Genomic DNA, 22,346 nt, shown 5'->3' on the forward strand with positions numbered 1-22,346 from the left:
AGGACAGGCAGCATCGAGATCTACTATTTCTAAATGGATTCAGCAAGTAACTGTTCAGGCTTATGGTTTAAAGAGGAGGATTCCACCCTCTAAAATCAAAAGCTCACTCCAGTAGGACTGTTAGTGCTTCATGGGAGTGCCTCACAAAACTTCCATGGTTCAAATCTGCAAGGCCTCAACTTGTTCTTCAGTCCATACATTTACCAGATTTTATCCGGTGAATGTAACAAGGTATGAGGATATTGCCTTTGGGCATAGTGTGCTGCAGGCAGCAGTATAACTCCTCTAGTCTCATGTTGCTCTAATTCTGTTGTGTCTCCCTCCCCTCAGTTGGCATTGCTATGGGGCATCCCGCATAGTAATTACTATGGATCTGTGTCCCGTGATGTACGATTAAGAAATTAGGATTTTTATAACAGTGTACCTGTAAAATCCTTTTCCTTGAAGTACATCACGGGACACAGAGATCCCTCCCCTCTTTCTGGTATACACTTGTATTGCTTTGCTACAAAATTGAGGTACTCCCAGTATGGGAGGGGTTATATAGGGAGTGGACTTCCTGTCTTAGGTTGTGCCAGTGTCCCTCGCCTAAAGGTGGCCTATAACCCACATAGTAATTACTATGGCTCTGTGTCCAGTGATGTACTTCAAAGAAAAGGATTTTACAGGTAAGCTGTTATAAAAATCCTATTTTTACTAGTAATGGCGGTGATCTGCGATTTTTATCGGATCTGTGACATTATGGTGGACACATCAGACACTTTTGACATATTTTTGGGACCATTGGCATTTATACAACGATCAGTGCTATAAAAATGCACGGATAACTGTAAAAATGTCACTGGCAGGAAGAGGTTAACACTAGGGAGCGATGAAGGGGTTAACTGTGTTCCCTCTCTGCGTTCTAACTGAAGGGGGGATGGAACTGTCTAGGGGAGATGACAGATTGCTGTTCATACTTTGTATAAACACACATTCGGTCTCTTCTCCCCTCAGAGAACCATTTCTTTGTGTGTCACAAGCGATCACGGTCATTGCGCGCCGCCGGGCACTCTCATCGGCTATGGGGAAGGAGCAGCGGGCGCCCCTAGTGGCCACAGGGCGAAGAGACGCAACATAAGCATTTTTTTCGCCCAGCCGTGCCATTCTGCTGCAGTAAAACTGCAGTGGCTGGTCGGCTAGTGGTTATCTCACAAAAGTGCCTACACTCGGTCGCACCTCCTGGTGTGAAACGGAGCCTCATTACCTTGTTTTAGGTTCCATTCACACTTCACGATTTGGAATCGCAGGTGGATTTGGTGCGATTCTGCCCGCGATTCCAAATCGAGTGGCAATCGTTGCAAGACACGCAACGTCCAATTGGGTGCCATCCATTTCTAAATGGCATACCGGATGAGGTGCGATTTTTGCCGCCGCAGCGGGATCATGCTGCAATCGCGGCAAAATGGGCACTTAAAAAAAATTGCATGACGCGCGTAATTGCGTAGAAATCGTCCACACAAAATCGCAAGCGGCTGCATGAAGTGTGAATGAGGCCTTAGGGTTTGCGATCATTCAGTGACGTTCTGTTTGCAGTCGGTATCCTTTTGCATTTTGCGATCGTTCGTTGTTCAGTGCTATTACTATTACTTGTGTGTTTTTTTTTGTTTTTTTTTTAACTCCTGGTCTTTGGCCAGAATGCTATTGTCACTTTTATCTTGAGATCTCCCAGTGCTAAATACCATCCTGCTCGCTTTCACTATAATCAATTGCTTTAGTAAATCCGAATAATTTAAACAGCATCTGATTTACCATCAAAGCAGGCAGTAAATTCCAATGAGTGCCCACAGGATGTCACCCTACTTCCTCTGACTGTCAGGGTGTTTGCTGGATGTGTGCGCGGTATATAGCGGTGTCTAGGGGTGCCCTGCAATAGCAGAATTTGTATCTTTAAATACAATTGTTGATATAGCCTTACCGATCCATTGCGGATCGCAAACCTTTTTAACTGTTTTGTTTCCTTATTCATCAAGCTTTATATTATTATACAATTCTTAGTGGTTGCCTATTTTCTAAATGTTATTTTGTAGCTGTGTTAAAAAAAAAAAAAAAAAAAAAATGATGCCGCCATAATAAAAAGCCGAGTTATTTGGTCATGTGATTTCTGAGACAAGTGAGGATCAGCGTTGATAACGGCTGATTGTTCATTTCAGTGGAGTTCATGTGACCACGACACAAATGGAGAGGTAACTAAAGTGACGAAAATTCTCGTACGACACAATGAAAATTCGGAAGTGATGTCATGTGTTGGAGTGTATTTCTATTGTATTTTCAAACAACTGTACTGATTAACCACTTCAATACAGGGGCACTTACCCCCCCCCCCCCCCTCCTTCCTGCCCAGGCCAATTTCCAGCTTTCAGTGCTGTCCCATTTTAAAGCGGGAGTCCGCCGTTTTTTTTTTTTTTTTAAAAGCCAGCAGCTACAAATACTGCAGCTGCTGACTTTTAAAATAGTGACACTTACCTGTCCAGCGTGCCCGCGATGTCGGCACCCGAAGCTGATCTCTCGATCGAGTCGCGCTGCGCAATAAGGATGGTCTCCGCTGTCTCTGGGATCCGTGTGTTTCCCAGCAGGCAGCGGGGGACCTTCGGAAAGGGGCGTAGATTCTGCGGAAAGGGGCGTAGCTTCTGCAGAATCTACGCCGGAAGTGGGTGCAGATACCTGTACTGTACAGGTACCTGCACCCCCCTCCCCCCTGAAAGGTGCCAATTGTGGAGCCGGAGGGGGGGAGGGTTCCAATGAGCGGAAGTTCCACTTTAGGGTGGACCTCTGCTTTAAATGACAATTGCGTGGCCATGCTACACTGTACCCAAACAATATTATCATTTTGTTCCCACAAATAGAGCTTTCTTTTGGTGGTATTTGATCACCTTACTTATTTTTTTACAAAATTTTATAACAGAAACAAAGAAAAACTTTTGTTTCTGTTATAAAATTTTGTAAAAAAAAAAAAAGTTTTCTCCTTCACTGATGGCCACTGATAAGGTGGCACCAATGAGATGGCACTGATGAGGTGGCACTGATGGGTGGCACTGATATGCAGCACTGATAAGCACTGACAATGGGCATTGATAGGTGGCACTCATGGGCACTCATAGGTGGCACTGATGCGCACCGATAGATGACACTGATGGGCACTGAAAGTCTGCACTAATGAGTACTTATTTGTGGCACTGATAAGTGGCACTGCTGGGCACTGATAAGCAACGCTGATAGGCGACACTGAAGGGCACTGATGGCTGGCACTGATAGATTGCACTGATGGCACTGGCAGGCAATATTAATAGGCACTGATTGGCAGCTGCCTGGGCACTGATTGACATATCCCTGGTGGTCTAGGGTGGCATACCTGTTGGGGTTCCTTTGTGGGCATCCCTGGTGGTCCTGGCGGCATCCCTGGTGGTCCTTGGCGGGCATCCACGGGGGGCTGCGCTGATAGACAATTGGCTCACACCCCCCCCCCTGTCAGGAGAGCCGCCGATCGGCTCTCCTCTACTCGTGCCTGTACGGCTCTTCCTGTTTTCATCATGATCAGCCATGATTGGACATGGCTGATCATGTGGTAAAGAGCCTCCGCTATGACGCCTAGTCAGGATAACTGAACCACTTCCCTGCCGATCGTAGGAACTCGTATCGTACGAGAAAATTTTTCACGTTTGTCTGATCGAATAATATCGGATGAGCTGTCGTGATCGGCTCTCGAAAAGCTCTGTACTAACGATCCGATTATCGTACAATCGATTCGAAAACGGTATTTTTTTTTGTCCGATTTTCAGATTGTGTGTACGGGCCATAAAGGCTCGTACACACTATAAGTAAATCAGGTGAACATTTTCATCCAAAGAGTTTTCGTACAATTTCCGTATAGTGTGTACACATCTTTCACCAGCAGATTCTGAAGGGACAAACTAAAAAAAGATTCTCGTATGGGAACAGAACGAATCATTTTCGTTTTAATATGAATCATTTTCGTACAAGAAAAATCAGAAAGAAAGATTGCACATGATCGGAAACAATAAACAACAAAAAAGCCTTTTTGGCGTAGGAGAATATTCGTAAGGTACATGGTCGATTTTCGAAAGGATTTTTTTTATTATTAAATCTTTAACCACTTCAATACAGGGCACTTAAAGAGGAAGTAAACCCTGATGGGTTTACTTCCTCTTTTTTTCCCTGCAAAGGTAAAGCATAATGGACTACTATGCATCGCATAGTAGCTCATTATGTGTCACTTACCTGACACAGGAGCCAGCGAAGTCGCCGCTGATCCCTGTAGTCCGCCGCGTCCATCTTGCTGGTGGCGTCTCGCAGCTCCGACCAATGATAGCGGCGCAACCGCGATGACGTCACTCCCGCGCATGCGCACGGGAGTCGCGCCTCGCAGCTCCGTTGCTGTCATACGGCGAAGCCGCGATGACGTCACTCCCGCGCATGCGCACGGGAGTCGACAAATTTGGCAAATCCATTCTTGGATTTGCCGCATTTAGTGCGCCTGCGCGCCGCTGTCTACGGCGCATGCGCCGTAGACAGCGGTGCCCATTTTCGGGCAAATATCTCCTAAACCATATAGGTTTAGGAGATATTGCTTGGACCTACAGGTAAGCCTTAATCTAGGCTTACCTATAGGTCCAAGTTGTTTGGAAGGGTTTACTTCCCTTTTAAACACCTTCCTGCCCAGACCAATTTTGAGCTTTCAGCGCTGTCACACTTTGAATGACAATTGCGCGGTCATGCTACACTGTACCCAAATGAAATTTTTATCATTTTTTTCCCACAAATAGAGCTTTCTTTTGGTGGTATTTGATCACCTCTACGGTTTTTATTTTTTGCGCTACAAATAAAAAAATACCGAAAATTTTGAAAAAAAAAATGTTTTTTTTTTGTTTCAGTTTCAAAACGTTGTAAATAAGTACGTTTTCTCCTTCACTGATGGGGCTACACTGATGGGCACTGATAAGGCGGCACTGATGGGCACCAATGAAGTGGCACTGATGAGGTGGCATTGATGGACACTGATAGGCGGCACTGATAGGCGGCACGGATGGGCGACACGGATGGGCGACACGGATGGGCGACACGGATGGGCGACATGGATGGACACTGATAGGTGGCACAAATTGGCACTGATAGCTGGCACGGATTGGCACGGATGGGCGGCAGAGATGGGCATGGATAGGCGGCACAGATGGGCATGGATAGGCGGCACAGATGGGCATGGATAGGCGGCACAGATGGGCACGGGTGGGCACTGATAGGCGGCACAGGTGGGCACTCATAGGCGGTACAGGTGGGCACTTATAACAGGTGGGCACTCATAGGCGGCACAGGTGGGCACTCATAGGCGGCATTGGTGTTATAATGTACTAATGGATGCCAATCAGTGCCAAACAATAATGCATGCCAATCAGTGATGCCCATTGTGGGCACTGATTGGCATCCATTATGGGCACTGATTGGCATCCATTGTGCTGACCTTTGGCATCCCTGGTGGTCTAGGGAGGATTACCTTTTCCCTGGTGGTGTCCCTGGTGGTCCAGTGTGGGCATCCTCGGGGGGGCTGTGCTGATAATCGATCATCACAGACCCCCCCTGTCAGAGGAGCAGCCGATCGGCTCTCCTCTACTCGCGTCTGACAGACACGAGTGAGGAAAAGCCGATCACCGGCTCTTCCCATTTACACTGTGATCAGCCGTGATTGGACACGGCTGATCACGTGGTAAAGAGTCTCCGTCGGAGACTCTTTACCGAGATCGTAGTTGCCGGGTGTCAGACTGACACCCCGCAACAACGATCGCCGCGATGTGCGCCCCCGGGGGCGCGCAGCGGCTCATAATCCTGAGGACGTCATATGACGTCCGGTCAGGATTATCAAACCACTTTGCCGCCGTCTTTTTGTAATAGGGCGGGCGGCAAGTGGTTAAATTATTTAAAAAAGTTTTCGATTTGACCAATTCAAATTCATTTACTAAGCTCTGGAGCAACTGCACTTTGCACAGTCTATTAGTAAATCAACCCCTAAGTCTTTAACCACTTAAGGACCAAGCCTCTTTCTGAGATTTGTTGTTTACAAGTTAACAACAGTTTTTTTTTTGCTAGAAAATTACTTAGAACCCTAGGCGACGTTTAAAAAAATTCTACAGGTTGCATGTTTTGAGCTGCAGAGAATATCAAATTATTTCTCTTGCTCTACCGATCGCAGTGATACCTCACATGTGTAGTTTAAACCCCGTTTTCATATTCTGCTTCTGCAGGTGAGCTCGGCGGGACAGGGCTCGTTTAACCACTTAAGCCCTGGACCAATTTGCAGCCAAATGACCAGGCCCCTTTTTGCGATTTGGCACTGCGTCGATTTAACTGACAATTGCGTGGTCGTGCAGCATGGCTCCCAAACAAAATTGGCGTCCTTTTTTCCCACAAATAGAGCTTTCTTTTGGTGGTATTTGATCACCTCTGCGGTTTTTATTTTTTGCTCTATAAACACAAATAGAGCGACAATTTTGAAATAAATGCAGTATTTTTTACTGTTTTCTATAATAAATATCCCCAAAAAATAGATAAAAAACTATTTTTTTCCTCAGTTTAGGCCGATACGTATCCTTCTACATATTTTTGGTTAAAAAAAAAATCGCAATTAGCGATTATTGATTGGTTTTGCGCAAAAGTTATAAAGCTTACAAAATAGGGGATAGTTTTATAGCATTTTTATTAATATTTTTTTTTTACTAGTAATGGCAGTGATCAGCGATTTTTATTGTGACTGCTTCATTATGGCGGACACATCGGACATTTTTGACACATTTTTGGGACCATTGTCATTTATACAGCAATTGGTGCTATTTAAATGCACTGATTCTTGTGTAAATCACACTGGCAGTGAAGGAGTTAACCACTAGGGGGCAGTGTAGGTGTTATGTATGACGTTATATGTTTTTTTTATTGTAGGGGGGGTGTGGCCTGGCATGTGACATCACTGATCATCTTTCTCTATAAAAATGAAGAGACGATCGGTGACAGCCAAAGTAGGAAGCACGGGGAGAGGATTGTTTACACAGACCTCTCCTCGTTCTACATCTCTGTGACCCGATCGTGGGACACCAGCGGCGATCGGGTCCGCTGGTCCCACGGCCACAGTCACGGAGCTCAGGACCGGGTCGGGGGGGGCGCTCCCGACCCACGGCTGGGCACTTAAAGAGCAACGTACAGGTATGTGCTTGTGCCCAGCCGTGCCATTCTGCCGACGTATATGTGCAGGAGGCGGTCCTTAAGAGGTTAAAAATATTTTTAATTTTTACTTATTTATTGTACCTTTTATTTTTTATTTTTACACTGTTCTTTAAAAAAAAAATAATAAAACCTGTCACTTTTATTCCTATTACAAGGAATGTAAACATCCCTTGTAATAGAAAAAAAACATGACAGGACCGCTTAAATATGAGATCGGGGTCAAAAATACATCAGGTCTCATATTTACACTAAAATGCAATAAAAAAATTTATAAAATATTGTCATTTAAAAAAAAAAAAAGGCCATTTAAGAGCTATGGGCAGAAGTGACGTCTTGACATCGCTTCCGCCCTGCAATGGTATGGAGACGGGTGGGGGCCATCTTCCCCTCACTCGTCTCCATGCCAAGGAAGGCACAACATCCGATCGCCTCCGCCACTGCCGATGGCCCCGGTAAGCGGCGGAGGGCACCGGAGCGCGGCGGGAGGGGGAGCTCTCTCCCGCCGTCGATAAAAGTGATCTTGTGGCGAATCCGCCAAACGAAGAAGAGGATACCGGGGTTATGGTAGCTAGCTGCTGCCATAACAAAGATATTCCTCTTCAAAGTCAAGACGTATATTGGCGTGTGGCGGTCCGTAAGTGGTTAAATGTGACCAGAACTAAAGGGCACCAGGGACCAGGGTGTTTTCTCCACGAAAGGTATTTCAGTTATTCAGTTATCTTTCCTTAAGACCCCTTTCACACCAGGGCATTTTGCAGGCGCTATAGCATTAGAAATAGCGCCTGCAATCCGCCCTAAAACAGATGCACCATTGTCTGTAGTGTGATCCCCCGAGGGCTTTCACACTACAGCGGTGCGCTGGCAGGACATCAGGGAAAAGTCCTGCCAGCAGCTTCTTTGGAGCGGTGAAGAAGCGGTGTGTTTACCACTCCTCCACCGCTGCTCCCCATTGAAATCAATGGGGCAGCGCTGTAATGCCGCCGGCAAAACGCTGCTATTGTGGCGTATTGTGGCGGTTTTAACCCTTTCTCGGCCGCTAGCGGGGGATAAAAGCGCACTGCTAGCAGCTGAAATGCGCCGCAAATCCAACGGGTAAAATACCTCTAAAAATAGTGGCGTTTTACCGCCGACGCTATGGGCGGCGTGGTGTGAAAGGGATCTAAAGTAGTTGTAAAGGCAGAAGGTTTTATGCATTCTATGTATTAAGATAAAAAAAAAAACCTTCTGTGTGTAGCAGTCCCCCTCAGCCCCCTAAAACTTACCTGAGGTCCATCAAGATCCAACAATGGTGCACAAGAGACTTGGCTGTCCGGGACTCCCTCTTCTCATTGGCTGAGACAGCAGGACCAATTAAGTCAGTGAACCAATGAGGAGAGAGTGGGCAGCTTTTTTCCCAGATTCATTCTTACCTAGGTGGATGCATTGGTGTGATTCTGCATCTGTCCCCCCTGCCGGCTCTAAGAAGGAGAACCGAGCAATCAAACACCACCGATCGCTCAGTTCTCAGGGCTCCCTGTGCAGAGAGCTGCTTACAGTCACTCACCGCTGTCTGCTCTGCCCCCCTCCTTGCTCACGTAAGCGCTGGGCTGTGAAAGGGGTGGGAGCATCCGGCTCGGGCTCTCAGCGGCTTGCTGGGAGGCTGAGCCAAGTGCATTTTCATGATCTTGCCCCAGCCTGGCTCTGTGATATCAGCAGACAGCGAGCTTAAGCCTGCTATTTGCTGAAAATGGGTCACAGGAGTGCAGAACGAACTGTGTGATCCACAGGAGAAGTACAACAAAACAAACTTTAGCTGTACTTCTCATTTAAAGCTAAACTCCAGCCTTCCCTTCAGTCTTGTACCGGCTCCTCTCCTGGACTGAAAGGGCTTACTTTGATTTCACTGCACACTGTGAGCTACTGACAAATGTGCATTAGAAGCTGCAGCAAGTCAGATCTAGCCTACCATAATTCCTGTCTGAAATTGAGCATCGAATCACTCTGTGTGCCACCGATTCCCCCTGCTGCCCATATGTTTCAGTTTTTGAATGAACAGGAAACCATTTATTCACTGTCCAGTAGATATGTGCATGACGAAAAAATTTGTTTGGTTTTGATTCGCTAATCTAGTTATTTTGTTTTATTAAATTCGGTTGATTCATTCAATTTATATTTGGGATTTGGAATTAGTATTCGGAATTCGATTAATGCCTTCTTCTAATTTACTGATTTTTTTTTTTTTCGAAACTATACATTTTGAATTGGTCGAATCGAAAACTTTTTTAAATAATTTAAAGATTTAATAATAATAATAATAATAATAATTTAATAATTAAAAATTTTAAATAATGCTGTTTATTTATTTATTTATTTTTTTTAAGCCAAAGGTGATATAACCATTTTAGCCCCAGACCATTTGGCTGGCCAAAGACCAGAGCATTTTTTGTTTTTTTTGCGATTCGGCACTGCATCGCTTTAGCTGACAATTGAGCGGTTGTGCGATGTGGCTCCCAAACAAAACTGATGTCCTTTATTTCCCACAAATAGAGCTTTCTTTTGGTGGTATTTGATCACTGCTGCAGTTTTTATTTTTTGCGCTATAAACAGAAAAATAGCGACAATTTTGAAAAAAAAAACACACATTATTTTTTACTTTTTGCTGTAATAAATATCCCCCAAAAATATATAAAACATTTTTTTTCTTCAGTTTAGGCCATTACGTATTTTTCTACATATTTTTGGTAAAAAAATAAATCACAATAAGCGTTTATTGATTGGTTTGCACAACAGTTATAGCGTTTACAAAACAGGGCATAGTTTTATGGCATTTTTATTCATCTTTTTTTTTTATTAGTAATGGCGGCAATTAGCAATTTTTATCATGACTGCGACATTATGGCAGACAGATAGGACACTTTTGGCGTGCTTTTCGGACAATTCACATTTATACAGCGATCAGTGCAATTAAAAATGCACTGATTACTGTGTAAATGTGACTGGCAGTGAAGAGGTTAACCACTAGGTGGCGCTGTATGGGGTTAAGTGTGTCCTAGGGAGTGATTCTAACTGTGGGGGGGGGAGGGGCTGTGTGTGACACATCACTGATCTCTGCTCCCAATTACAGGCACTAGGCAGAATGGGGAGATGCTTGTTTACATTAGCATCTCCCTGTTCTTCCTCTCTGTGAGCCGATCGTGGGTATCCCCGACATTGAGTCCGTGGGACCCGCGATCACGCTCACGAAGCAACCCGCCTCTTAAAGGGCAACGTACAGGCAACGTATACGTGATTCTGCCTGTACGTTCCGTTATGCCGCACTATATCTGCGTGAGGCGGTCGGGAAGCGGTTAAAGAGTCATTGTAATCATTTGATGAAGATTTTTCTTTTGTTTGCCACGTTTAAGTTGAAAAAAAATAAAAATCTGAAGTTAACAAACAAAAGAAAAATCTTCATCAAATGGGAAATGTCTCACTGCCTGTGATTAGCCGTGTGGCGTGTTGGCTTTCTGGCAGGATAGGGCAGGTGGGTTGGGACTGGGATCCCGAACACGCTTGAGCCCACCATCTCTAGTCTTAAACGTGAGACATCAGGGGTCTATTTATGGACCCCTGATATTTAACCAAAGATCCCCCAACTCCTAAAAACAAAAAAAATTGTAAAAAGAGAAAAAATATTATTGTAAAAAAATAATAAAATAAAATAATAAAAATGATAACTGACACCTTTCACTGCCCTACTGACACCATCCTTTGCTCTAATGACAAAGCCCCCTGCCATCCTGGCTCTATCCACTACTCTACTGACTGACGCCAACCTCTGCCCTACTGACACTGTCCATGTTTTAATACATTTTAAAATGTTTGCTTAAATTTATTTAGAGTGTGTGCGTTTGTATGTGCATACTTACCAAACTTTCTAAAAAAAAGAGCCAGTTTACTGTCCTTCAGACTTTAGCCAGACTGTGACCAGTGGGAGTAAAAAATGCGCCATTGTCACTAGGAGTAAATAATGCGCCTTCATTGGTTTTACTGGGATAAATAGTGGCCCATTGTTGGTATCAGTGGGAGGAATAGTGCCCCATTGTTGGTATCAGTGGGAGAAATAGTTCCCTGTTGTTGGTATCAGTGGGAGGAATCACACCACATCATTGGTATCTGTGGGAGGAATAGTGCCCCATCATTGGTGTCTGTGGGAGGAATAGTGCCCCATCGTTGGTGTCAGTGGGAGGAATAGTGCCCCATCATTGGTGTCTGTGGGAGGAATAGTGCCCCATCATTGGTGTCTGTGGAAGGAATAGTGCCCCATCATTGGTGTCTGTGGGAGGAATAGTGCCCCATCATTGGTGTCTGTGGGAGGCATAGTGCCCCATCATTGGTGTCTGTGGGAGGAATAGTGCCCCATCATTGGTGTCTGTGGAAGGAATAGTGCCCCATCATTGGTGTCTGTGGGAGGAATAGTGCCCCATCATTGGTGTCTGTGGGAGGAATAGTGCCCCATCGTTGGTGTCAGTGGGAGGAATAGTGCCCCATCATTGGTGTCTGTGGGAGGAATAGTGCCCTATCATTGGTGTCTGTGGGAGGAATAGTGCCCCATCATTGGTGTCTGTGGGAGGAATAGTGCCCTATCATTGGTGTCTGTGGGAGGAATAGTGCCCCATCATTGGTGTCTGTGGGAGGCATAGTGCCCCATCATTGGTGTCTGTGGGAGGAATAGTGCCCTATCATTGGTGTCTGTGGGAGGAATAGTGCCCCATCATTGGTGTCTGTGGGAGGAATAGTGCCCTATCATTGGTGTCTGTGGGAGGAATAGTGCCCCATCATTGGTGTCTGTGGGAGGAATAGTGCCCTATCATTGGTGTCTGTGGGAGGAATAGTGCCCCATCATTGGTGTCTGTGGGAGGAATAGTGCCCCATCATTAAAATAATATAAAAAAGGACTTCTGCGGTACTATACAACTAATAATAAATTAAACAAAATATATGGAAATGCTGCCAAATCTGAAGTGGATTGGAACGCACCTAAAATGTAGGTCAGGAAAATCCCATTGTACACTTGGTCCAGAGTGTTTGACCTGCTTTCCATTGTATTTCTGTAGACACAGCATGTCCCAATAAAAAAATACCCCTGCAGCAGCGGGCCCTGCCACAGAGCAACTGTTACATTTTTTTAAAAAGCGTAACGTCACCCAAAATGGGAAGTTCCACTTATCTGCAACCCCCCCCCACTGCCACATGTAGCACTTTTTTGTGGGAGGAGTGGGTACCTGGCTTTGACAGGTACCTGCTCCAACTTCCGGTCAGATGCTCCTCAGTGATCTGAGTTGGAAGTTTGGCCCTCCGTCCTTCCCCCACAATCTTCTACAACACATCACAAGTTCCAGAAGACACTACGTAATCGTTCTCAAAGAGCGGGCACGCATGCGCAGCAAGAGACTGGCTGTGAAGCCGCAAGGCTTACAATGCCGGTGCCCCGAAGCCCCAGTATTGAAAGGAAGCCCGCACTGATTTTCAAAAACTTTTGGACCCCATACAGATGATGCCCCTCATGAGACCATGCTGCTTTTTTTTTTTTATTATTCAATATAAAGAATATATAAAAACTCACATTTTTTTTTTTTTTAGCTTTGGGTAGAGACAAGGTGTACCTGTTACTTATTAGGGAGATTTCTTATCACTTCCTGCCATGTCGACCTAACAGGAAGTGAGAGGATATCTCTCCAATGCACACCTCCCAACATTTTGAGATTGGAATAAGGGACACCTACTTGCAAATGTATGTAGGCATAGGACACGCCTCCCTGACACACCTCCTTAAAGGAGAATTAACCCAAAAAAAGGTTAATTAAATCCTCAAGGACTTTTTTGTCATTCCGATTACTTCATATTGGCTTTTAACATTTACAAATGCAGCGATTTAGAATTTGGATGAAAGGTTTAGCACTGGGAAACACTTTTTGAAAGATAAAAAGTGCATTTTATATACAACTATAGAGATCAGACCAAAATGAGGGATAAATGAGGAGGAAAGAGGGACAGAGGGACATTGCTCCAAATCAGGGACAGTCCCTCGAAATCACAGACAGTCCCTCGAAATCTGGGACAGTTGGGAGCTATGCCAATGTGTAGGATAGGTATATTTTTGGGGTACAATAGTAGATCGCTACAGTCCCAGGTCTAGCAGCCTGTGTGTAAGTATGGCTCCATCCATGTACCTAAACATTTATAAACAATATGCAGATACAGAGCTCTGGGACACTAACACAGTTTTAGTTACACTCATCATATCACGTTTGTATGTCTAAAAAATAATTTTAGACCCCTAATAATGATTATCTTTTCAATGTATTGATCGATATAGACTGAGGACAATTTTTTTTTTCCCCTTTTAGATGCTCGAGGACCCCCCATGCATCGAATGCCCTATGTCACCTCTCCGTATGACCGCCCAGCTTGGAATCCACGATACTGTGTCATCTCTGGAAACCAGCTTCTTATGCTTGATGAGGAGGAGGTGAGATGCGTTCTTTAACCCTTTCATGACTAAGCCTATTTTTGGAATTTGGTGTTTACAAGTTAAAATCCATATTTTTTGCTAGAAAATTACTTGGAACCCCCAAACATTATATATATTTTTTTAGCAGAGGCTCTAGAGAATAAAACGGCGATTGTTGCAATATTTTATGTCACACGGTATTTGCGCAGCGGTGTTTTAAACGCAACTTTTTGGGAAAAGGGACACTTTCATGAATAAAAAAAAAACAAAACAGTAAAATTAGCCCAATTTTTTTGCGTAATGTGAAAGATAATGTTACGCCGAGTAAATAGATACCAAACATGTCACACTTTATAATTGCGCGCACTTGTAGATTGACGACAAAGTACGGTACCTAAAAATCTCAATAGGCGACGCTTTAAATTTTTTTTACGGTTACCAGGTTAGCGTTACAGAGGAGGTCTACTGCTAGAATTATTGCTCTCGCTCTGACGATCGCGGCGATACCTCACATGTGTGATTTGAACACCGTTTACATACGCGGGTGCGACTTCCGTATGCGTTTTCTTTGCTTCGCGAGCTCGCGGGGACGGCGGGCGCTTTGAAATTTTTTTTTTTATTTTTTTATTTATTTTATTTATTTTAAAACGACTAAATTGTTTAAAAAAATAAATAAAAATTTGATCACTTTTATTGCTGTCACAAGGAATGTAAACCTTGTGACAGTAATAGGTGGTGACAGGTACTCTTTATGGAGGGATCGGGGGTCTAAAAGACCCCCCACCCCTCCTTTACACTTCAATGTATTCAGATCGCCGAAAACGGCGATTCTGAATACCGGATATTTTTTTAAAACCGGCGCCATTGGCAGCCGAGTAAACGGGAAGTGACGTCATGACGTCGCTTCCATGTTTACGATGAGGAGACTGGAACGAAGCCGATTACGGCTTCGTTCCAGTTCCTCCGCAGCAGCCGGAGGCGTCGGACAGGGAATCGGTGCTCCCGATCGAGCGGGAGCACCGGTAACAGCGGCGAGAGGCGGCGGGAGGGGGGGGACGTCCCCTCCCGCTCCTCCGGCATAACAGCCGAGCGGCTTTTAGCCGCATCGGTTGTTATGGCTGGAAAGCCAATCGCCCGCTGTAAAAAACGGTACCGGGATGATGCCTGCAGGTGCGGGCATCATCCCGGTATACCCCCCGGAAGCCGAGTACGCAGATCTGCGTACGCTCGGCGGGAAGGGGTTAATAGAAATGTGTTTCTATTCGCTGTGTCCAGACCGGAATGGGTTCCTGGGGCTGGGATCTCCGTGCAGCTGGGTTTTGGTGCAAGACCCATTGGGGTTGATTTACTGAAACTGGAGAGTGCAAAATACAGTGCAGCTATGCATGGTAGCCAATCAGTTTCTATCTTCAGCTTGTTCAAGCTTTAACGAAAAAAACCTGGAAGATGATTGGTTTCTATGCACAGCTAGAGTTGCCACCTCATCCCTTTAAACCTGAACACCTTTGATTTACACAGGTTCTGAGGATAATTAAATGCAGATGAGGCACCAAGGAATTACCACCTTAATCAGCCACAGAACCTGTGTAATTAATATGTGTTCGGGTTTAAAGGGATGAGGTGGTAACCATATGCACAGCTGCACCAGATTTTGCATTCTCCAGTTTTAGTAAGACCCCTTTCACACTGGGGCGCATTGCAGATGCTAGAAATAGCGCCTGCAAAGTGCCGCTGCTGTGTCTCCAGTGTAAAATGCCCGAGGGCTTCACACTGGAGTGGTGCGCTTGCAGGACGGTAAAAAAAAGTCCTGCTAGCAGCATCTTTGGAGCGGTGAAGAAGCAGTGTATACACTGCTCCAGCGCATTGAAATCAATGGGGCAGTGCAGCTATACCGCCGGTCCCTAAAAAGAATAAAACATAAATAAAAAAAGAGTAAGGGTCCCAACACTGAACCTTGGGGTACGCCACTGATAACCTTAGACCATTCAGAGTAAGAATCATTAACCACTACTCTCTGAATTTGGTCTTTTAGCCAGTTTTCTATCCATTTACAAATTTATCCTTCCAAGCCTGTAGACTTTACCTTACACATGCCGTGTGTATGAGGAACTGTGTCAAAGTGGGTAAGCCAAGGTGGGTAAGCCATGCTTTTTGGAAAGGATTAATGATTATGCATGAAGGTAAAAAGCTTTCTGTGTGCAGCAGCTCCCCCAGCCCCGCAATACTTACATGAGACCCATCGATATCCAGAGATGTGCACGAGAGCTTCGGCTCACCAGGGACTCTCCCTTATCATTGGCTGAGACAGCAGCGGGAACCACTGGCCAGTGAGCCACTGAGAAGAGAGAAGGACACTTAGAGCAGTGGCTCGGCTGGGGAGCCTCCTTAGCAAGCTGTTTTCTCTGGGGGCACTTGGCAGAAGGGAGGGGCAAGGAGCGCCAGCAAGGGACCCGAGAAGAGGAGGATCGGGACTGCTCTGTGCAAAACCATTACACAGAGCAGGTAAGTAGGACATGTTAAACAAAACTTGCATGCACTATCACTTTAAGATGGTAAATCCATTCCATGAGCTAAATAAAGTCAACCCTAGTCATTGCTTGTTTGAAGGAAATATTTGGTAACTTCCAATTATACACAACAGTTCATTGCACAGCCTAAGGATAGCTGAGATCAATTTACGATATACCTTGCTATGGAAATTTTATAGATAGGCAACACCTATCCTCATTGATTAGTGATTCCAAATTAATAATAACAACTGCAGTAGGGAACAGACACAAAAGATAAACTCTGCATCTTTCCAAATAACTGTTCTGTTTTATTCGACGCAATTGACGTTTTTTATACAAATACTTACATAGTTATCACATTAATATTACAATTGTACTTTTATGGTAACAAGGGGCGTAACATAGGCAGGCTAATTCTAATCAGGACTCTAAAGAATGCATTATTAGTGTTGTGTGCACAATAAATGTGGTGTGAAAAGGAATAGGAAAACCATACAAAATAGAAATACAAATATATACAGATTTTACCATTTCCTTAACAACTTTTGGGATGGAAGGGAGAGGGAGGAATAACAAATATCGAGCTAAAGAAAGTTGCAGCATAATTCTGGTTAACTGGCAAATAGGATCCTATATCCTACCCCAAAGGAACTGAATGCAGACTTCTCGAATTCCTGCATAAAGCTCTAAACATTCATACCAATAGGTGCCCCGTCCAGCCGCAGGAGATGTCAGCCTCTCATAGAGTTTGACAGGCTGCCGGCAGTAGGTTGGATGCGACACCTGTGCCCTCCACCTGCAGGTAAACACTAAAGCCCCATGCACCAGGGCTATAAGCCCAGTTTTACCACCCCCCAAAGCTAGGGTAAATGAGCCCTTAAGGAAACCTGTAGAGAGAGAAATATATGAGGGCAGCATTAGCAGCATCCATTTTTTTTTCTTAATAAATGCACGCTAAACACATTTTATAGTAGATTTTACCTGCTTCTATTCTGTAGAATATGAGAGAAGACATTACAAGACAGGTGAGGTGAGTACATAGTGGGAGGTTTTCCCTCATTGAAGGCACAATATTAGTTTTAGTGTTAGAATAGGAAACAATGCACTGGGTGTATCCACTTCTAAAGTAGGAAACTCAAGGACATCAGTGTTGTTGCCAGAAATAGCGCTGCCTGTTCAATGACTATCTGTATTCTGGGCATTTTGAAAAATTGTGTGTGAAAACTGTATACTGCTGTTGCCATGGTTGCACGGAGGGGAAATAGGATCATTTTGACACGTTTTGGAAATCGTAACCGGTTAGGATTGAAATGGCAAGGGAACTTATAATAATGGCTTTTGTATCAATTATTTATTAATTTTTTTTTTGCAGAACTATGTGAGCCAATGTAAATCTTACGCAGAGAGTTAAATTAAATATTGATTACTTGTAAATAGTTTTCTTTAAATGTGGTTATTGACCTCACTTATCTTCTCTGGCTGTCCTCCGATACATAATAAAAAGCCGAAGCTGTCACAGCAAACAAAGCTGAATGTGTACAGTATAGTTAGGGGATGCAGAGATGAATCCAGGAGTAGCAGGAGCTTTAAAGTGTATTTCTAATTTTGTATGAAACAGAGAAGTGTTTAGACCCAGGTATGCCCAGGGTGGGCATGCAATGTCATTTTCAGTGGCTCCCAGAAGATCTTCACATGGCATGGACTAGCCTGCTGAAGGACTGAAAGATCCTCTGTTGGGCTCCTTCTCCCTACAGATACAGTGCCATTGCCATAGGCTGTAATTGACAGTTCACTAGGCTGTCAACTACAAAGCTTTGCCTACCCTTTTGAACCAATGGACCACCCACCTCAATGATGTTTGAGAGAAGCCTGCCCTATGTCTCTAACATTCAGACCCTTTTCTCAGTACCCGTCTAGTCCTGCCTGTGTCATTGCATGAAGAAGCCTACCTGCCTACCCTCTTTCCTCCTTAGTGGAACCATTGGCTGCAGCAGGTATGGATGTAAAACCCATGTGTTTATGATGGTGCAGAAATTGGAGGTAATCCGATTTCTGAAGGTGTAGGAATTGGGGCAGATCTTAGGTATGAAGGTGCAAGAATTGGAGTTGATCTGAGGTCTCAAGGTGCAGGAATTGGAGTTGATCTGAGGTCTCAAGGTGCAGGAATTGGAGTTGATCTGAGGTCTGAAGGTGCAGAAATTGAGGCTGATCTGAAGTCTGAAGGTGTAGGAATTGAAGTTGGTCTGAAGGTGCACATAATGAGGCTGATCTGAGGTCTGAAGGTGTAGGAATTGAAGTTGGTCAGAAGGTGCAAGAATTGGGACTGATATGATGTCAGATGGTGCAGGAATTGTAACTAATCGGAGGCCTGAAGGTGCTGATCTGAGGTGTGAAAGTGCAGGAACTGAGGCTGATCTGAGTTCTGAAGGTGCAAAAAGTGTGTCCGATTCAAGATCTGAAGGCGCTGGAACTGTAGCTGATCTGAAGTATAAAAGTGCCAGAAATGAAGTTGGTCTGAAGGAGCAGGAATCAGGCTGACTTGAGGTCTGAAGGTGCAGGTATTGATGCTGATCTGAGGTCTGAAGTTGCAGGTATTGATGCTGATCTGAGCTCCGAAGATGCAGGTATTGATGCTGATCTGAGCTCTGAAGTTGCAGGTATTGATGCTGATCTGAGCTCCGAAGATGCAGGTATTGATGCTGATCTGAGCTCTGAAGGTGCAGGTATTGATGCTGATCTGAGCTCTGAAGTTGCAGGTATTGATGCTGATCTGAGATCTGAAGGTGCAGGTATTGATGCTGATCTGAGCTCTGAAGTTGCAGGTATTGATGCTGATCTGAGATCTGAAGGTGCAGGTATTGATGCTGATCTGAGCTCTGAAGGTGCAGGTATTGATGCTGATCTGAGCTCCGAAGATGCAGGTATTGATGCTGATCTGAGTTCTGAAGGTGCAGGTATTGATGCTGATCTGAGTTCTGAAGGTGCAGGTATTGATGCTGATCTGAGGTCTGAAGGTGCAGGTATTGATGCTGATCTGAGGTCTGAAGGTGCAGGTATTGATGCTGATCTGAGGTCTAAAAGGTGCAGGTATTGATGCTGATCTGAGGTCTGAAGGTGCAGGAATTGAAGCTGATCTGAGGTCGGAAGGTGCAGATATTGATGCTGATCTGAGCTCTGAAGGTGCAGGTATTGATGCTGATCTGAGGTCTAAAAGGTGCAGGTATTGATGCTGATCTGAGTTCTGAAGATGCAGGTATTGATGCTGATCTGAGGTCTGAAGGTGCAGGTATTGATGCTGATCTGAGGTCTGAAGGTGCAGGTATTGATGCTGATCTGAGGTCTAAAAGGTGCAGGTATTGATGCTGATCTGAGGTCTGAAGGTGCAGGAATTGAAGCTGATCTGAGGTCGGAAGGTGCAGATATTGATGCTGATCTGAGCTCTGAAGGTGCAGGTATTGATGCTGATCTGAGGTCTGAAGGTGCAGGTATTGATGCTGATCTGAGCTCTGAAGGTGCAGGTATTGATGCTGATCTGAGCTCTGAAGGTGCAGGAACTGAGGCTAATCTGAGGTCTGAAGGTATAGGAATTGAAGTTGATATGAAGTCTGAAGGTATGGGAATTGGGGCTGATCTGAGGTCTGAAGGTAGAGGAATTAAGCCAGATCTGAGGTGTGAAACGACAGGAATTGATGCTGATTTAGGGTATTAAAGTGCAGAAGCGAAAGCTTATCTAAGGTCTGAAGGTGCAGTAACTGGGGCTGATCTAAAGTCTACGGCTCGCCAACAGAAAATGTGAAAAAGGTTGACCCCCTACATTAGAAAATGTGTTAGTATAACTTTAGTTGAAAATTCAAAATTATTAGTACTCACAAATATAGGCAGCAGTTATAGGCAAAACTTGACTTTTCCTATAATGGTTATGCTGGGGACTCACATGCCTCCCTCCCACCTTTTGAATTTTTAGGCTTTGTCCACATCTATTTGCATGTTAAATGTGTTTTTGTGTGTTGATGCCTATTGCATTATGGCAGTCAATTACTATGAATGGTTCCCTAACCAGTTCCCGACCAGCACACGCCGATGTACGTCAGCAGAATGGCACTGGCAGGCATATTGGCATACAGGTACGTCCAATCTTTAATGCCGCTGCGCTCTCGTGCTGATCGGGACCCCCGTGAGTCCGGTGGCGGGTCCCATGGACTCGATTGCCACGGGCATACCCGTGATCATCTCACGGGGCGGCTGAACGGAGAGATGCCGTTGTAAACAGCATCTCCCCGTTCTGCCTAGCAACAAGTGACGCTGATCTCTGCTCCATGTGATTGGAGCAGAGATCAGTGTTCACTAAATGAAAGCCCAACCCCCCCACAGTTAGTAACACACCCCTAGGAACACTTAACCCCTACACTGCCACCCACTGGTTAACCCCTTCACTGCCAGTGTCATTTACACAGGAATCACTGCATTTGTATAGCAGTGATTACTGTATAAATGACAATGATCCCATAAATGTGTCAAAAATGTCCGATGTGTCCGCCATAATGTCACAGTCACAATAAAAATCGCTGATCGCCGCCATTACTAGTAAAAAAAAATTATTAATAAAAATGCCATAAAACTATCCCCTATTTTGTAAACGCTATAACTTTTGTGCAAACCAATCAATAATCGCTTATTGCGATTTTTGTTATTAAAAATATGTAGAAGAATACGTATCGTCCTAAACTGAGGGAAAAAAAATGTTTTTTTATATATATTTTTGGGGGATATTTATTATAACAAAAAGTAAAAAATAATGCGTTTGTTTCAAAATTGTCGCTCTATTTTTGTTTATAGCACAAAAAATAAAAACCGCAGAGATGATCAAATACCACCAAAAGAAAGCTCTATCTATCTATCTGGGAAAAAAAGGACGTCAATTTTGTTTGGGAGCCACGTCACACGACCGCGCAATTGTCAGTTAAAGCGACGCAGTGCCGAATCGCAAAAAGTGGTCTGGTCTTTGGCCAGCAAAAAGGTCCGGGCTGAATTGGTTAAAGTGCATGTAAAGACCAAACACTTATTTTTAGTACTATATGGAGTGGCGAAGGGTTTAAAAGTTTGATCAGGTCTTTGATTGCTGTATGTGTCCTTTCTTAGGAGATTTGTCCTCTCTGTTTGTCTCAGTAACTATTGTCACCAAACAGAAAGTGATGGGGCACTCACAATTTTACAGTTTTTACTCAAACAACAATTGCAATGTAATCTTTCCATGGGGATACCTGTTCAGGTAACAGCTGGCATGTCTTTCCTGTTGTGCCTCCAAAACAGAATGCGAAGGGTAATGTTATCTAGAGGACACAAACCCCAGAGAAAATCCTTTCTCTACTCTATCCAAAATTAATGAGAAATAAATAACTAAATAAAAATACATTTTACATCTCGAGATCAAAGATCAGTTTAAAGCACAATTAAAAAAATTATTTCTCTTTCATTCATTGACGGACACAACATCTTCATCGTGTCCTTAGGGTTATATCGCCCCTTTAGGCCCCTTTCACACTGAGGCGGTGCGGGTGTCGGCGGTAAAGCGCCGCTATATTTAGCAGCGCTTTACCGTCGTTTTAGCGGCGGTATGTGGCCGTTAGCGGTGCGGTTTTAGACCCCGCTAGCGGCCGAAAAAGGGTTAAAACCGCTTTGCCGGCGGTATAGCCGTGCTGCCCCATTGATTTCAATGGGTAGGAGCGGTTTAGGAGCGGTAAATACACTGCTCCTCCACCGCTCCAAATATGCGGTTAGCAGGACTTTTTTCACCATCCTGTTAACGCACCGGCCCCTTTCACCACGGTTTTTTCAGGCGCTACACAGGCACTATTTTTAGCAATGTAGCGCCTGAAACCCGCCCCAGTGTGAAAGGGGCCTTAGAGCCCTTTTAAACCGAGGGCGTTTTACAGACGCTATAGCATTAGACATAGCGGCTGCAATCCACGCTCAAACTGCTGCACCATTCATTCCAGTGTGAAAGCCCCGAGGGCTTTCACACCGGAGTGGTGCGCTGGCAGGACGTCAGGAAAAGTCCTGCCAGCAGCTTCTTTGGAGCGGTGAAGGAGCGGTGAAGG

At 44.6% G+C, this 22,346-nt stretch overlaps 1 protein-coding gene across 12 annotated transcripts in view; it reads left to right on the plus strand.

Moving 5' to 3' along the window:
• SYNGAP1 (synaptic Ras GTPase activating protein 1) overlaps positions 1-22,346 on the plus strand; it is a 562,775-nt gene that overhangs the window by 88,970 nt on the left and 451,459 nt on the right. For all 12 annotated transcript variants that reach the window (XM_077484719.1, XM_077484711.1, XM_077484717.1 and 9 more), the window contains exon 2: positions 13,635-13,756. In XM_077484719.1, the coding sequence (XP_077340845.1) occupies positions 13,635-13,756 (122 nt within the window). The remainder of the gene's footprint in view (positions 1-13,634; positions 13,757-22,346) is intronic.

The sequence above is a fragment of the Lithobates pipiens genome, unplaced genomic scaffold (assembly GCF_037356315.1).
Source record: "Lithobates pipiens isolate NorthernLeopardFrog02 unplaced genomic scaffold, aLitPip1_a1.2 Scaffold_1, whole genome shotgun sequence".
Classification (NCBI taxonomy): domain Eukaryota; kingdom Metazoa; phylum Chordata; class Amphibia; order Anura; family Ranidae; genus Lithobates; species Lithobates pipiens.